At 37.4% G+C, this 18,229-nt stretch overlaps 1 protein-coding gene across 1 annotated transcript in view; it reads left to right on the top strand.

Moving 5' to 3' along the window:
- The window catches only part of ADAMTSL1 (ADAMTS like 1), a 344,714-nt gene that overhangs the window by 170,066 nt on the left and 156,419 nt on the right, over positions 1–18,229 (top strand). The window contains exons 3-4 of the mRNA XM_066182248.1: positions 5,871–5,998; positions 18,042–18,087. Coding sequence (XP_066038345.1) covers positions 5,871–5,998; positions 18,042–18,087 — 174 coding nt within the window. The remainder of the gene's footprint in view (positions 1–5,870; positions 5,999–18,041; positions 18,088–18,229) is intronic.

Here is an 18,229-nt window from a genome sequence, read left to right as displayed (position 1 = left end):
ATAGCCACTTTCATCTCAAGATGTCTGATGCTCATTGCATCTACTTTTCTTTCCAGGTTGTTTGCAGTGTTGTAGAAGTGTTTTGAAGAGTTCTGTAGGCATGCTTTTAATCTGGCCATATGGAACAGCATGCAGTTGTTCACGGCAGCAATGATACTTGTAGTCTCTCAGTATCTCAGGTGCAGTAAACAACTCAGGCAGATTGGGTACAAGGGCATTTTCTCTTTTCATCTTTTAACTTCCATTATTTTGGTAAGCATGTCAGGTAGGCAGGATTTTCTGGTTTGTGTTGTCCTTCTGGAGGCTGTCTGGGTGGCAGATCTGAGACAGAAATCCTTTTTTTGCTTTTACATGGGATACAGACAAGACAATGGGAAGACAAGCTATTTACCATATCACCTAAACAGTGTTCATCTGTCCTGACCCTGAATCTGAACTTTGGGGAAAGAAAATGGGATGAAATGATTGGTTGCTAAGGGTGACTTGGGGACCTCTGGTTTCATGAGGTGCATGAAATGGAAGGATACCTGCTTGGAACTGAAGAACTGTTGTTATGAGAAATTCTAGTACTTCCAGGGAATCATGCTCCTCAGAAGAATAAGACTTACTTTCGTAAGCCCTTTCTTCAGTATGGTACAGTTATTCTGGAACAGTAGATGCACTTTGGTCATACAGTACCATTTAAAATGCTGTGCAACTCTTTGCCTAGACAGATTAAACATTTTCTTTTTGTGCATTGCAATCTTGATATGTCAAAAAATTTTACATACGAAGTTTTCAAGATATTCACCTTGAGAAGTTTCAACAGTTAGTCAGAAATGTCTTACAAGTTAACTTTTTTTTTTTAATGGCAATTGCCAATATTGATTCAACTGGCTATGAATTTGTTCTGCCCTGCCTTTTTTCAAAATCCAGAGATTTCCAAACAGTTTCCCACATGGGCTTTAATCCAACTGTTAACTTGGATGGAATGAAATAAAGATACATAACATTGTGCAAATGAAATCCTATAAACCATATATTTCCATTGGTTGAGGCTTTGAAATACACAGTTTTTATAAAGAGTTGAGGTCACTGGCCTTGTCCCCTGCCATTACACACCTAGGGGAGTGCTGATAGCAGTTTCTTCCTGGTTCACTGTGGACAGCATTTCAGTACTGTGTGAAGTATATATTTACTCTCAGTGGCAAACTAACATCAAAGGGTGCTCAAGGACTACTCAAAGAAGAATGTGTGGCTTGGCAAGAATTCATATAGGGATGCATTTAAACTTCTCTGAAAGTCTGGGCAGAAAGACCACTATAGAAGAAAAAAACTAGTTTTCTGTCCATAACATAATTTTTACAGTAGCTAAAGGCAAGTTTAGGCAGTGGCCTCAGAGGAGCCTTGCATATTGTCACTGACACTTAATCACACCCTGAAACAGCAGGGATATGATAAGAACCAGATGATATAAATTTATTAACCAAACTCTGTGGTTCATATTATCTGGGAAATAACTGGCCTAAATTCTGTATCAATGCTGTAGTCCAACATGAGTTTAACTACATTTTTCACTATCTGTATAGCTGTTTAATCTGGGAAACACACTGGGTGCTTGAATAAAGGACTTCAGCAGTGTTTTACTGAATGAGGAGGAAGACTGGATGCCTCAGAGCCAGAGGAGCAATTATACCACATGATCTGCATTTATACACACACTCTTCTGTGTGATGCTGGCAAACAGTTGGATTCTGTTCCAAACAAAATCTTAAATTCAATTCCAATATGCAACTAAGATTTATTTTCTTAAGGTTGAACTTCTTTTATGGACTTCAGGACATGAACAAAGATATTGCTGCTCTTCATTTTTTTTTCTCCCTCTATGCCTCTACACACATGTGTATGCATATGCTTTTAAAAGAAACCTGGTTCTTATCAGGGATGCAGCTCCTAGATGTCCAGATTGCTGTTGTGATTTAAGGATGTGTGACACTTGTACTCCAGATAGTGTAATTGATTTCTGTGTACTGTAAGCTTAAAGGGTAGGAAACACCACTGAATATAACATGAATGCATGAGAGGTTTTTAGTAAATTCAGATATTACTATTAAACACTGAAGCTAGATTTCTTGAAGTATCAGGTTGGATACCTAGCTCTATTGGTCTTATTTGATTATGTCAGATTACTTTTGTTCATATTATGAAAAGTGCTTTGTTTGACTTGTAGTTTAAAGCTTCTTCTTTTTTTTTTTTTTTCTTTTTTTTTTTTTTTAACTTCTGTAAACATCCTCACCTGAGTACCCTATCTACTGACAGTGATTTTTTTTTTTTTACACATGATCCTTTTTCTTTCTGGTCCAATAGCACAAGGGTTTCTTCTTGTTTTTCATTAGATAACTCCTTGGGAGTCCTCCTTCCCATTCCCACAGGAGCTGAGGTATGGGGTGGTAGATGTAGTATAACCATCAGACTAAGGTGTATATATTAAGGTGGTAAGATATTAAGAAAGACCTGGTTTTGATTAGTGCTAGCAGATTTATTTGTTTACATAGGCCATCAAAAAGCAAATTTCTTAAGGGTGGCATTTCAGACTTGATACTTTTGATGTTAGGGCATTCTGAGTTTTGTCTGGACAAAGCAATGGGTTTTTCCTGGGAAGTTCAGGCTGACATCCACCAGAATGGACAGAAGGTATAACAAAATTCTTCTGGTACCAGCAACAGGGCATAATGAGCCTTGATGACTACATTTTGCTACTTTGACATACACTGGCATTTTGAGAACCACTAACCTGGAATACCTCTGCCTGAGGTAAAAGACTTTTTCTGTGATGGAACTGTTACTTAATGAAAGATTTAACTGGTGCCAGCTTTACTCGTTTCAGCTTTAAGGGCATATACTCCCCTCTACTTTTTCCCCCATTTTTGTTCCTTCTCTTTACTCCTTATGACAGGAACTTCAGGGCTTTAAAGAAGTATTGTAGGAGTTCTTGCACTGCAGAACTCTTGACTGCTACTTTAATGTAATATTTTGAGTTTAGTTCATTTTGTCAAAAGTGGGTAGAAATTATTAACTACCAGTATAAGCTACTTTTGAAAAATCTATACTAGACAATTAATTCTTAGCTAGTAATTGTATATATATATCCTTTGAAGGTGGAATAAATCTGTAATGGATAGTTGTCTTCTGATTTGAAATGGCTTTTTGGATTTTACTAGAATTTCAAGTTCAGTCTTAACCATGTAGCTCACAGGAAGGAAAACACTCTACTTTCTTAAACATGGCCAGCACTGAAATGAATTATGTTTATTCCACTTGTTAAAAGAAAACTTGGAGCCTGTTCCAGGTTGAAATCACATGTTTTTTGGGAATATATAGGTCTTAAAGCAAATTTTGGAATGTAAGTAATAGGTTCACAGATCTCCTTTGGGTGGGATTATAATATATGTCAGAGAAACTTGGACCTATAGAATGTCTAGTTGTGTTGATGTTTATAGTTTGTAGTGGGGTATGAGTACTTGGTTCATGTGAGTTAACATTGTGACCCTTTTAAATTATGTCTTTGGGCTTTCCACCAGGGGTGAATGATCAGGTCATGCACCCATCTGCAGTTTGAAGATATTTGTTTTCCTATAAACTGGAAGCACAAACATGTATTTTAATTTTAAGAGAATAAAATTGCAAATATTCATTTTCATTTTATAAAAGTTACTCTTCAAAAAGCAGTCAGGTTAAATAACCTCAATAAGTTGTCATGTCTTCTCTTATCTCAAATGTAAATCTGAAGACTGAGTCACATGTAGTCATAATCAGAATCTGATCACTTATGAAACTTCAATTTTTACATTTACCCTTGCAATTGCTGGGGGGGCGGGGAGGGGGGTGTTCTGTTTTAATAAAGGTAAAATAAAATGAGGGTGTCAAATAGTTGTTACACACACATTAGACAGGCCCTGTATTATCTCTCACAGACTGAATTACTTTTCTTTTTAATTTATGAATAACAATATTCAAGGCTGGTGTATTTCACCATATTTCATTACTACTACTCAGCTTCACGGAAGGTAAAATTATTTCAGTGTTGAGTTATCTCTGTGTCTCAAATTATCCCTTAGTGTTGCCAACAACCAGGAGGTCCTGGTTGCTGGCACAGCATTGCCAGCCAGGCAAGGGAGGGGATTGTCCTGTTCTGGTCTGAGCTGGAGTGGTCTCACCTCAAGTCCTGAGGGCAGGTTTTGGTTGCCATAACATGAGAAAGACATTAAACTATTAGAGAGTTCCAAAAGAGGACAACAAAGACAGTGAAAGACCTTGAAAAGAATTCATATGAGGAGCAGCTGAGGTCACTTGGTCTGTTCAGCCTGGAGGAGACTGAGGACAGGCCTCATTGCAGTAACAACTTCCTCATGAGGGGAAGAGGAGGGGCAGGCACTGATCTCTTCTCTGTGACCAGTGACAGGACCTGAGGGAATAGCCTGAAGTTGTGCCAGGAGGAGGTTTAGGCTGGATATCAGGAAGAGGTTTTTACAAAGAGGATAGTTAAACACTTTAACAGGCTTCCTAGTGACAGTGGTCACAGCACCAGCCTGACAGAGTGCAAGAAGTGTTTGGACAGTGCTCTGAGGCAGGCACAGGGTGTGACACTTGGGGTGTCCTGTGCAGAGCCAAGAGTTGGACTTGATGATTCTGATGGGTACCTTTCAACTCAGTATCTTCTATGATGCTATGAAAGCTAAAGCTGACTGTTGTAACCTGGGCCAGCAGTGATGCCTGTTGGTGCTTCTCTGTTTAAGGTGTACCTTAAAGTTTCCCTCATGTTGATGTTTTGCCTTCTCATTAGTTTCAAGGGCACTTAGAACTGCTATTCACCAGGTGCTGGCCCACAGCATGAGTCAACTTTTGAAGGAGAACATTGTCTATCTGATGGATAGACAAATAAAGGCATTTTTGGTGCAACTTTGCAAGGTTAGTCAGTTTTTTCCAGCAAAACCACATTTCCCACTAGGGACGATATCTATCTAGATGGTTAAATCATTTTTGTCCTTATGAATCTATGCTTCTGCAGTGCATTTGCATGAATGAAAATGAAATGCTGAATACAGGTATGACTGCTTTATTTGAGGCAGGTACTGCTGCATGTTTATGACCTAATCCTCAAAGAGCTGAGCATTTCTGAATCCTTCAGTGCTGCTCCTCTAAGAAGTTGTTTGGGCACAGCCACTGGCATTAACAATAGCACTGTCTAGGTCTGCACCTGATGTTGGTAACTCCTACTCTTCAGGGAATGTGCATTTTCTTTTTCAAGCTAGCAAGGAATAGGGATGAAACAGTTCAGGAAACTTTGTCCAGGAAGATTCATAGACCTTTAGACAGAGAAACAATGATTGCTCAAATTTGTTATGGTAAGTGCATGAAAGTGATTACATTGAATGCCTTTTTAGCACGTTAATTCACAATTTGTGTTTCAGCTTTTCCTTAGGAGCATTTTGGAAGGCACCTTTCAATACGCCTTTTCATAGCTTCTAATGCAGCAGCAAAACTTCAGAGCACAATGTCTAATGTCTATAATACTCCATTTCTTAATAAGAAAATATCCTTTGTCTCACTGTTATTCAAACAGCTCTCTTAGAGCCGCTTCACTAGCCTCAAACTGAGATAAAGGAGGATAGTCAAAAAATGAAAGTTAACTCATACACTATTCACTGCTAAGGAACTGGTAGTCAAGCAGTAAGCATGCCAGAGAGGAACAGATTTATTCAATTTATTCAGCGCTTTCAATAACAAGGATGATATCCAGTAAAAAGAGAGGTTAAACTAGCAACAGTATGCGATGTATGCAATTATGATGCCTAAATTTTTTTTGCTGATCTTTTTTCCTTTGCCCTCAGAGCTCCAGAACAGCTCGCTCAGAGGAAGACCGAGACTCCCTGTGGGATGCCTGGGGCCCATGGAGTGAGTGCTCACGCACCTGTGGAGGGGGAGCTTCGTATTCACTGAGACGCTGCCTGAGCAGCAAGTAAGTGGCTGAATTTCTTTTATTTTATTGATGGAAAAATGCAACTTACTTGTACTTGTTATGCCATCAGAAGTAACCAGTGGAAGTCTTGACCTATATTGAAATTTTCATCTTGGCGTCAAAAAATTATGGTGGTGGGTTTTTTTGGGTTGTTTTGGTTTTTTTTTTAATTTGGTCAAGCAGCAAACATGCTATAATGCAACACCCTTTAAGTTATAGCAAGAACCCATGGAGATAAAAAAATGGTCTCTACATCTTGAAAGGCTGCCAGATCCTGAAGCTGAAACTTCTCTTCACTTTCACCATTTAAGGCAGTAAGAGTTGTCATACATTCCTGTACCAGAATATAGATAATTCACTACCTTTAGTAGCCCACAGTCTCAGCCACACTGAATATTAAAAGCAACACATTAATCAAATGTGGCATCCTGAGCTATATAAGAAAGAACAGTTCTACAAAGGATATCTCAGGAAGGAAGTCTTCAATACCAGCAAGGCCCCTCCTAACAAACACAAATAAAATGGCGTGGTACAAAGGTGAATTCTGGGTACCCAATCGCGCATCTGAGATTTTATTTCTACCCAGTTACTAGCTTACAATGGAAAATGAGCAACTCATTTGACATCTTTTCCACTCTGCATTTTATGTAAGTTTTACCTGCAAAATACTTCTAGGAAATATTATTTCTATCCACTTAGGAAAAAGTTTTTCTGCAGTAAATATGGTGCATGTGATAAATATTAACAGATTTCTGATAAAGGATATGAAGGGAAACTCCAGACTCAAACTTTATGGCTTATTGACATCTCTGATACTTTATATATTGCAGGATTGAAAAAAAAAAAAAACTAATACGATTTTCCATCCTGCATAGTTTCTTTCATATTTTTATTCATGTGCTTATACAACTGATTTTAATATAGCAAACAGTAGCCACACAGTCCAAATAATTTCCTCTGTCTGACATTTTAATACTGTTGTTGTTTAATTGTGATGTTGTTTAGTGAAGACCGGGAACAGCATAAAGCTGAACCATAACACCGGAATGGGATGATGTGTATTTTAGCTTTTTCTGTGAACAGTCTCCTAGTAGCCCCATTTATTGAGTTGACTGTGTGCAAAAGTCTGCTGGAAGAAAAGATAGGCAAAGGCATCTGTTGAAATAAGTTGAAAATCAGTACTTTGCTATTTCATTCCCATGGATTAAAAAAATAAAAAAATTTAAAAAAAAAAAAGTTTTGGGGACAGTAACCACATTTTAGTCACAGTATATTGTTTTCCATACTTAAAAAATAAGTGACCTTCAATATGTTGCTTTAATGTAAACATGAACCTAGATGTATCAGGAGATCTTAGGAATCTGAGCAATAGGTACTTTCTCTCCTCCCTCAGGAGAACTGTCTCTGTAGGTTCTAGAGGGTAAATCTTGGGAGTTCCAAATGGTGGTAGTAGTAGTAGTAGTAGTAGTAGTAGTAGTAGAAGTAGTAGTAGTAGTAGTAGTAGTAGTCATGGTCTTCTGTAATATGTGAGTAAAAACCATTTCTTCTGAACTGTCTTTGATTCTTGTGCTATTCAGGACGACCCTGAAGCTTCATCAGTGGAACAGGGAATAACCTCATAAATCATATGGAACTGGGTTTCATACACTACCTTACTATTGTCCCTTCAGGACTCAAACAATGCTTCCTGCCTTAAGAAACCAACCACAAATTATGACCCATTCAGACATAGAAGCATCCGATTTCCGGGGTAGGAAGCAGGGGTTAATTAGGTTTGCGGCTTTTGACAGCCAGTAGCAATAAATCATAAATAGTAACATTTGTCCTGGAATTAGCACTGTGTCAAATGTCTGATAGATTTTCATTTGTCCTGGTCTATGTGCAATTGTTAATTAAGTAAAGGGTTAAAATGATTCATTTTTCTGCAAAGCAAGCATTTTAAGGTGCTAAGTCAGAGAGGGGACAGGGTAAAGAAACTCATCAAAGGTTTCTAAATAAGGTTGTTCACGTGAGTACTTCAAAGCTGGCAAGGCTTGACCAAAATGTCCATCTCTGAGGGACAATTTCTTGGTCATTACAGTTTATCTCATATTTGTTGTTTGTAATTTCACTGCAGCTTGAAGGAAGATACTAGATTCTTTTGGCAAATGAAAACTGGCAACACATTTATAACAAATTAGAACAAATTAATCGTAAATATTTCTAATCCTGGGAGGAATGTTTATAATGCCTTGTATCTTTAGTTCTGTATGAGGTGACTTTCAGAGCACGGATAGAGAGAGCCTAGTGCATCAGCTTTGAAGAAATGCTAAGACTAATTGCCCATTCCTAAACATCATTAATCTATACAGCTAAATAAAGGAAAACAGCTTTCTTTCTAGCTTTTATTTACCAAAGTCATGTTTGTGCTTATGTTGTTTGTTTTGGGGACATGTTTTTAGTTAGGCCTTTGCAGGTGTGATGAAAGAATGGAGAGTGTTAGTGAAAATTCTGTATTCTTGTGTTTTACATAGCAAAAAATTTCAGGGTAGTGTCTCTTTAACAATACATGTCATTAGAACAGCTGGTTCTGATTATGCTATGGACATTATGATAGTGATATAAATACATATGCCAGTCACACAAGCAGACAGGGGTTGTCAGCCCAAGTCAATTGTATGTCTTGGTATCTCATGCTGAGTGACCCATGCTGGGTCACTGCAAGGGCAGAATAAACCCCAGAAAAATAAGGTTTTATTAATTAGAGTACCAAAACTCAAAGGATGACACTCTTCATGCTCTTTATTTGAATTAACACTTTATAACTTCTGATACTGTTGTTATTTACACAAAGGACAGACCCCCTTTATATGTTACTGGGTTTTGCCTCAACTCATTTGAAAGTAAACCTCCCAGACTAATTATATATTAGGTGGAGGGATAAGTGTTTTTATCATTTTATCATTTTAGAGTGTTTTTCCCTTCAGTTTTCCTATCTTTTTTTTTCTTTTTTCTTTTTTTTTCTCTTTTTTTTATTTTTTTTTTTTTTTTAATAAACTGCCGTGCAACACTACTCATGAAAACCTGTATAGAGGAGAACCATAGATCACTCCTATTTTTCTTGAGGGACAAACTACCAACATTTGAGCTTCTATAGGGAACCAAGTTTTATTAGCTATTGGCTGTTCTGGATGCAGAGATTATGGAAACACAGGTAGAGAGGCACTGGACAATGTGGACTTTGCCCTCTTGCAAATGAGTTGAACCCAAGTCATATTTGTTGCCATCTGTTGATTGCTCAGCACTGCTGGCATTTGTCATCTAGCATAGCAATTCATAATAACTCAAATACCTTCCATCCAGGTTTTAATAAGTGTCTAAATTGATTCAAGCAAACTCAAAAAGAGTAATAAAAAGTCAGAATTAGATATCTGAAATTCATGTGCATTTACTTCCTGTACTGGGATACATTTTCAAATTGTAAAAGAAATTATAAATTCTCTTATTCATTTGTTCACCCATCCTGATCTAAAAATATTCTGTTTTCTGGAATTGTACTTTACATATGGACAAGTACTACAGTAATAACGATACCATTTTGCTCTGTCTAGGCTTGACAAGAAGATAATTGTGATTCTTTTTCCTATCATCTTCCAAATTCACCATCATTTGGATTTAAAGTTAGGCTGCATGTAGCAGAAGATAAGTGTGTCGTAGAGATTGGCAAATTATTTTTGCTCATAGTTGATATGTAGTCTATTCTTTAAACTGCTTAGAAACCCTTCATGTTACTGTTGCTTCTGTTTATGAAAAGACATGAAGCAGAGAATAGTTTGAGTGTACAGAAGAGTTCTGAGTTAGTTATGGAGTCCCAAGGTTACTGAATCTGAGCTAAAGGGTCAAAATTTGGGATCATCGCCCTTACCTCTGGGAAATAATGTATAAACTTCTGAACAGAGTGGAGGTTTTCCATCATTAAATGAGGGGTTTAGGTTTAGTAGCAGAAGAAAGTCAACATTAACATTTTACTGACAAATTTCCCTCAGTATAAAAGTGTCCGAGATTTAAAAACAAAACAAAACAAAACAACTTCAATAGGATAAAACAAACAAACAACAACAACAATAAAAAAGATAAACAAATGTGAGACAGTTAATCCCAGCATTGTTGATATTCTTCATACGGTCTGTGTCACTTATTGGAACATATTTTTCCTCTCCTTTTCAAATATCTCCCTTTCTTTCTTCACCTGATGACTGCCTTTTGGTAATGCAAGTGAAGCACAAATATGAAATAGGCTTTCCGCTAGCTTGGCCTGCTAAATTAGCTGGATGTGATTTACTTGTTTGATTTTTCAGTCCATTGCGGTTGTATTCTGCAGAGTGAAAACAATAGATCTGCATAAATGACTAATGACTCTCAGCTTTATTGTCATTTGATTTACTTCATAAAATAGCAACCAAAACATACCTTTGAAGGTTAGGTTTAGTAAACTAGCTAAACTGGCTAAAATTTGGTCAATTTTATAATGTGTGCATTTTTCATAAAACAGAAGGACCTAAAATAAATTAGATTTAAATCATTAAGGAGCAATATTTTCTAATTTTTATCACACATATTATTGCTTTACAAATCAAACATCAAGTGGTTTCTGTTTGTCAGACAGTGGAATAGATGCATGTTATTCATGTTAATTTGAAGTTAAATAAGAGAACAAGAAAATGTTAATAACACTTCTGACTGGCACTGAAAACAGGATACTTTAAATACTGCATATTTGAAAAAAATATTGGTTTAAGTTTTGTCTGTATACAGTTTTGATACCAAAATGTTGGCTACTGTTTCTGCTTCCCAACTGAATTTAGAATGTAGTCCCAGCAAGAGGTTGTAACCCTTATATTCAGGTTGCATTCACAGAATTATCTGTCTCAGGGGCTTTGATTCCCAGAGATTCTGAAGTTTTTCACATCTAACACTGATAAAAGGTCCTTTAAACTTTCTGAGTGAAAATTACAGTGGTGCAGTTATGTAGGTTGGGAGTTGTTCTTTACAGATAGAAGCTAACATACATTTCTGTAAATACGGTAGCATACATTAGTGTAATGATATAAATGCAATGGTGCTTTATCCTGGCACTACTGAATAACCCAGATTAGGTTTTTAAACATTTATGAAATGCTCCTATATTGGTCAAAATGATCAGTTAAAATTCTGTGGGGTTTTAGAATTTTGAGAATAAGCCCTTTTCTAGTTTACAGTCTGCAGAATAAAGAGCAAAATATTTGTGCAAAAATGCTATCAAAGTTGTTGAATACATCCTCAAAAATAAATCGCATTCTGTTGAAGCATACCACATCACTCATGAAGAGTACAGTCACTGTCATGAAATTCTGAGGTGACCTGCACTATTAAATCATTTAGGAGGATGTTTCTCATTACCTTGTTTAAAACTGTGTCTGTATACTAGTGTAGAATATTGCTTCCTTCAAAGACCTTTAGGATATCTGAATTTCTGGGGTTTTTCCACTTCAGTTTATACTTCTAGATGGTTTGCGCTGTAAAGGACATCCTCCATGATGTAGCATATGATTTCAAATAGCTGGAAGAAGTTTTTAGCTTCTTCAGTTTGTAGGTGCTTCTACTTAAATCTGTGCCACTTAGCAGCATCTTAAAAAAGGAATTTATTATTCTATTTACTCTGCAATTAGTGAAATCTGTAGTTAGGGAATTTTGAAACCATTCTGGTTTCATTTGATGGAGAAAGTTTTCCAGGTTTTTGAGAGAGATTACAGCTCTAACTCTTTCTAATAGCAGAATCAGCAAGCAGCATTTCTCAAATCTGAGTCAGCATGTCAGAAGTATAAGAAGCTGAAAATTTCATGCAATGTAAATCAGCATTATAATCTGTGTAGTGACTGCTGGTGATCTTCAGAAAACCAGCTAGACACATTGTGCTGTGTGTCCTGATTTCTGACTTCAGTGCCTCACTGAAGTATCTAAAATTAGGGAAAATAGTTTCCTACTGGTTTTTTTCCTATGGAATCCCTTCCTAGACTTGATACAGAGATGTTACATTTTGGTGTTTTGGGTGAAAACCCAGTGTGTAGTTGAATGAACAGTACTCAGCTTTGTACTTACAGGTGAGTGATGGATATGCTCTCCATAAATGCATCTCTCTGTTGAGAAGTAGTCTACCAAACCAAAACATCTGTGAAGCCCTCACTCACATGATATACTGTTCATATGTTTAGGTTCACTGGAAGAGCTCTCTGCTATTAATAAATATTTCAATAAATCTGTTCCTGGATTAAATTAAATTAAGAATATTTAAATCAGTCAGGCCTTTGTATGATGTAAAGTTTTTGTAAGCCTTAATTCCTGTAAGAAACTTAAGATGTGATTCTCTGAAGACCCAAGCACTAGACTGTACATGAGAAATTTCAGTGGAGGTGGTCTAACACTCATGATTTAGATGTTGGTGCAAACTTCCTCAGAGAATGGAGAGCTTGCGACCCTGTTCAGCACTTTTGTTTTATAAAGACTAGCTGCAAAACCTGGGTTCTCCTCCAATTTCTAGAATTTGTTCAGATTTGGGGTGTTCATACTTTTCGGCCTGCATTATGTTCTAAATGGTATATTTGTCATACACCACTTGAGCTGTAAAGAGACCTCTTGTCCATGTTTTACTGAAAGGCTCTTTTTAAAAATTTTTGCTTTTCTGCCTTTCTTGCATAGTGAAAAACATTGACACCTCTAGTTGCTTTCTGTTTATCTGCAATGCATGTTATATGTGCAAATCTAAAGACACTTCTTAAAATATTCTTAAGAAAATAAAAAATACTGAAGTGATGAAAACATATGTGAGACTAACTGCTGAAAATAAACAGTATCCTGAAAATGCTTTGACAGGGTTGGGGTTTTTTCGTATTTTCTGGGTTTTTTCTTAAATTGAATCTATGTTATTTTAAGTGGACTAGCCAGTCATATTTTTTTGAGTTTAGGGAGTGTTATTTAATGCCAGTGGTTACTTAGAAAACAACAATCAGTGACTTGGAATGAGACAAAGAAAAACTTGGAAATAAAAATTTACCAGAAGGACACTGTGCAAACTGTATCCAAAGCTTCGCTAAATTCTAATTAAAATACACCTACTAGTCGATGAGATGGCCGGCCTTGTTATATAAGAAAATTTAGTTAAATACAACTTTCCCCTTGAGAACCTATATGTAACCTTCACATTCCTAGTCTTTCTTCATAGGAGAGGTGTTTCTCCCAGCTAATTATTTTTGTGACCTGAATCTGCTTGCACAGCTCAGGTTCTGTCTGTTGCTGGGGACACAGCCCTGAACACAGCACTCCAGATGGGATCTCACAAGAGCATACTGGAGGGAGAGAATCATATCCCTTGACCTGGAGGTCGCACTTCCCTTTATGCAGCCCAGGATGAAACTGGCTTTCTGCACTGCAAGTGCACATTGTCACCTCGTATTTAATTTTCCATCCACCAGTATCCCCAAACCCTTTTCTGCTCTTGACCAATTCATCATTCAGTCTGTATTTAAAGTGGAGATTGCTGCCACGAAGGGTCTTGCACTTGGCCTTCTGAGCCTCATGAGGTGCACATCGGACCACTGATGCTAAATATAATAACATCATTTACATCAGAATTATTAATTGCCTAATTACCAAGGTCATGAAAAACATTATTCATTAAAAAAGTTGGCCTTTCATTGCCCCAGATCAGTACACATGTTTTTATTTGCCTTGCTGGTTTTCTGGATGTAGTGACCCAAGTTGGTATTTTGCCTCCTGGTTGTTTATTTTTTTGACTGCAGACATATGATCTGTAACTAAACTTACCAGGGAAATTTGGCTTGTGGATCCATGCCCACTTTTCTTGTCTCAAAGTTAACTATTTATGTAACTCTTCTGGTATTTTACATTTCAACGTGTGGGAACTTGTAGGGGACAGTCTTCTAAACACAGAGAATTAAAGATTTTTACAGATGCATGGCAAAATATACCAATGCATCTCAACAACCCACAGTGGCAGGCAAAGTGCTCATGAACAAAAGGATATAGAAAAATCTTTTTAAATCTTTGCACATTATTGTCAATTGAATGATTTAGACATGAGTTTAGCAGATCCAACTAAATAGTTTCAAAAAGTCCTAGTCAAAAGTTCCTAAAGTCAACACAATCCTGATGTGTCTTTCTTGTTCATAACAATTTGGTGTTCAGGGCCTTCCTTCTCATTTCCTTTACAGGAAAAGGGATATGCTGGAAGAGTAAAAGAGACTGACTATTCCTCAGAGAAGCACAAACACAGAAATTGTATTGAGGATGACAGGGGGTCATAACACTGTGCCACGTTTGGGAAAGAGGTGAGAGCAACAGTGGGAAGAAAGGGAGATGCAAGATGATGTTATCACCACATGTATGGCTTCATGCCATAGCCTGCCTAAGACCTGGTGGGAAAAGACAGACCCATAACATACTTATCTCACAAGTACAATGTAGAAACCATAATGTGTCCCAGAAAAGTGGCTATCAAGGGCTGTGAAAATAAAGTAGTAGAGATTATTCAACATTGCATCAACTTCCAAACCCGGTAGTGAACAGCTGCATCAAAATTCACATGCACAAAACTAACCCACCCATGGGTCACAGTTGCTTGTTTATGTGCAGACTTGTTTCTTAAGAAAAGCAATTCAAACTCTGATGGCTGCTGAGAGTGGTAGGAGTTGATGAGGTCCTCCTCTGAAAATCTCTTTCATAGGCTTTGGTAATTACAGAAAAAGGCAACTTTGGCAGGGGTTTGCTATTCTTTCAGGCGTGGATTTTTGCAAGGCTTCTAACCCTAGCTGAGCACAAATACTCATCTACTTGAGACCTTTGAGGTGGGAACTTGAACTAAGTCCCTCTACAAACTGGAGCCTGGAGAAATAAATGCCAGAAGTTTGGGTTGTTTACATTAAGAGAAGTGAATATTTTAATATATTAAAAGTTGTTAACCTCTTTCAGAAACTTTACTGGAAACAAGTAACTAGGTTTAAGGAATGAAACATGATTCCCAATAGCTTGCTTTTCTTTCATATTTACATGATAATAATTCCCTGTCAAGCCAAACCCTCCGCTACCTTTTTCCACTGAAAAATCCTCTGCAGTGTAGATAACAGAGAAGGCTAGAAGTACTGCTCACTTCTCTGTGCTCTTCAATATGAACTTGGCATTTTGTTTGACATCCTGGTTTTCCTACTGGCTGTGTGTACTCCTTGTTGGTAGGAGTTGTCATTTATATCCTGCAGAGATCAGAGGAGAAATGATGACTGTATCTCACAACATGGGCTCACTAATCTGCCATGATCCTTCCTTGCATCTTAAAGGCCCAATGCTGTGGAATTCTGCAAAGTGTCCATGGTGAGATATACGTACAAATCCCATGAGTTTGAATTCCAAAATAGTTACTTGCGCTTAAGAGATTCTGGAATACTGTCCTAAGGCAGGATAGATCTGAAACACGAACTACTATGTGAACGTATTGTGAAAATATATCATCTAAGGCTGAAAGCTTTTTACCTGCTTTTGGCTAATGGATGATAAACAACCAAAATCCAAAGTATGGTCTTGCTGAAGAAACATGGGGAATTTTCCAAGAGTGTTTCCTAGTCTTCATGAATCATGAGAGCTCTAGCTACATCCAGAATTGAAAATTTTATCTGAACACTCCTGGCCGTTAGACACAAGAGGAAAAATGGAAGGAAATAATGGAATAGTTGTTTTGTCATATGTCTAATGAAAGAACCTATTATTTTCCCTATTGCAGAGAATAAGTGAAAAGTAAGTGGGTTTTTACATTTCAAAACAGATAATTTGAAGAAACCATGAAAAAAGGAAGAAACTGAGAGGCAGCTGATAGAAAGGAAGCTAAAGTTTTCCTGAAGTTCAGTGGTTCTAAGATTAATCAGTCACCGTAATTGAAACTGTGGTAATAGTGAGTCTGTGTGAAGCAAAGTCTGACAGGTTGTGTGGCATTTCTGAGAGACTCATGGGGCAGGTATCAAGCTTGATGAAGAAGCTATTCAGTGTCATAAATGAGGCCTGTACTAGGCCTGCCTGCATTCTGCATAATACATTTTTTATTTGCTATATATCATTAGCAAAGTACCTTTATTGAATGCAATATGAACAGGTTTACACACTGTTTTTCCAAGCTTGCCCATATTGCTTGGGAATGACTGAAATAGTGTGTGTGGGAGGGGGTGTTGCTTGGGTGTTTTGTTGTTGTTATTGGATCTTTCAGTTGGATTTTTAGTTCATAGTCTATTATGAATACAATTTTTATTATTGTACTGCCAAAACCATTTTTTTTTCTACTGCTAGATACTCTGTGCACATTTTTCACATCTGCACATGGTTGTAAAGATCAGAACTCACTGGAATTAAATATATAATGCTAGAAAAATCATTGAATTAGTGATAGTGATTAGTGATATTTCTGTTACGCTTTTAATATCACTTTTATATGCCAAATACTACACAACAGAATATGTTACTATTAAAATTAGACTGATTCTGAAAATGTGACAAGGTTAATTTACTTGTTTGTCTCCTCTTGTGATTGTTTAGATGACTGTGATATATAAATGACTACTGGATGAATTTCACGGTTAAATCTTGTGGACGATGAAGACAGAGAGGATGACTTTAATGACTTAAAGGAAACTTGTTTCATTTATTTTGGAGTTAACTCATTATGGGAAAAGTTTCTCTGCTTTAAAAAGGAAAAAAAAAAGGAAAAAAATCAATGCAGATGCTGTGTCCTTTCCCTTGGATAGTTAAAAATAGTTTGGATTTTAAAAATCAGGCTTGGCAGGCATTTATTCCTGAAGGAATGTGTGCTTGTTAAGTCCTCGCCAAAAAAAGGAAGGAGGGGAGGAGGAAAAGTTGTGAAATTAAGAAATTAAAAATGTTAGGAATTCTGTTCTTTTGAAGGATATATTTTAAAGCCAAATCCTGCATTCTGATTTGCATGAAGGCCTCAGCAGAATATAATCACTCATAAAATATGTGAAACTTTACGCAAGGTCAAAGGCTCAGAGTACACACTGCTGAACACTAAAAAGGTATCTGGCTGTTGACCTTTCTTTTGGGAGCCTGCCAGCATCAGGGTTGGTATGGCTCTGCTGTGGGACAAAAGGAGGAGAGCCATGGAGAGCACATGTCAGGGTATGTGCTGTCCTTGACCTCACTGGGCCCAACTGCTCTTTGAATGCTGTTCTGCACCAGTGAATTGAGGGGAAGCTTTATGCTCTCCTTCTCCCCTCATATTAAATTGGGAAAAAGCTATGTCACACTTAGCTGAAAGAGGGTAAATGTAAACTGAAAGAGAGTAGGTTTAAGTTAAATATTATGAAGAAATTTTTTTACTGAGAGAGTGATGAGGCGCTGAAACAACTTGTCATGAGAAGCTTTGGATGTCCCATCCCCAAAAGTGTTCAAGGCCAGGTTAAACTGGGCTCTGAGCAATCTGGTCTAGTGGAAGGTGTCTCTGTCAATGGCATTGGGATTGGAAGTAGAAGGTCCCTTCCAACCCAAACTGTACTATGAATTCATGCTGCTGCAGGCATAGTTCCTTCATCCCAGTGCCCAGTTGTTCCCAGAAGACACCAGCTCAGACTGTGCCAGTGCTAGTGTGTGTGCCCAGGTAGACACAGAGCTATGCCCTTGTAAAATCATTAGGAATTGCTTGGAGATGTGAGACATGATTCATGTCATTCAGATGTTGTTTTGCAGCTGAGTGCTGTATTCTCACCTCCAGTCTCATGTACAAGTTGATGCTACCTTCTAGAAAGTAATTTTTAAAGCGAAGTTAGGAAACTAAGGAGTTGTAGATTTCATACCTCAACAGGGACAGGTAACCCTTTACTTAGGGGAAGAGGGGGAAGAGGGTTGGTGGTGGAGTAGGTGATTAGAGCTATATACGGGAAAGTAAACTTTGTATGTTGGCTTTTTATATTCAGCTGTTAACGTTTTTGGGTTTGTTTTTAATTTTTGGACACAGGACCTGCGAAGGGCGAAACATCCGGTACAGGACATGCAGCAATGTGGTAAGTGAAGTAATAGCTTTGATGTGATACAGATCACCACATATGGTAATCATGTCCATAGTACTGGAAATAATTTGGTGAAGTGATAGTGAGAATATTGTAGCTGTCTAAACTACTTTCATATCACAGGACTACAGAACCA

This window comes from Chamaea fasciata, unplaced genomic scaffold, assembly GCF_029207755.1.
Source record: "Chamaea fasciata isolate MVZ Bird 193981 ecotype frontalis unplaced genomic scaffold, bChaFas1.0.hap1 SCAF_4, whole genome shotgun sequence".
Taxonomy (NCBI): Eukaryota; Metazoa; Chordata; class Aves; order Passeriformes; family Sylviidae; genus Chamaea; species Chamaea fasciata.
Note: the sequence above shows the minus strand (reverse complement) of the source record. Positions and strands in the feature narration are given on the sequence as shown.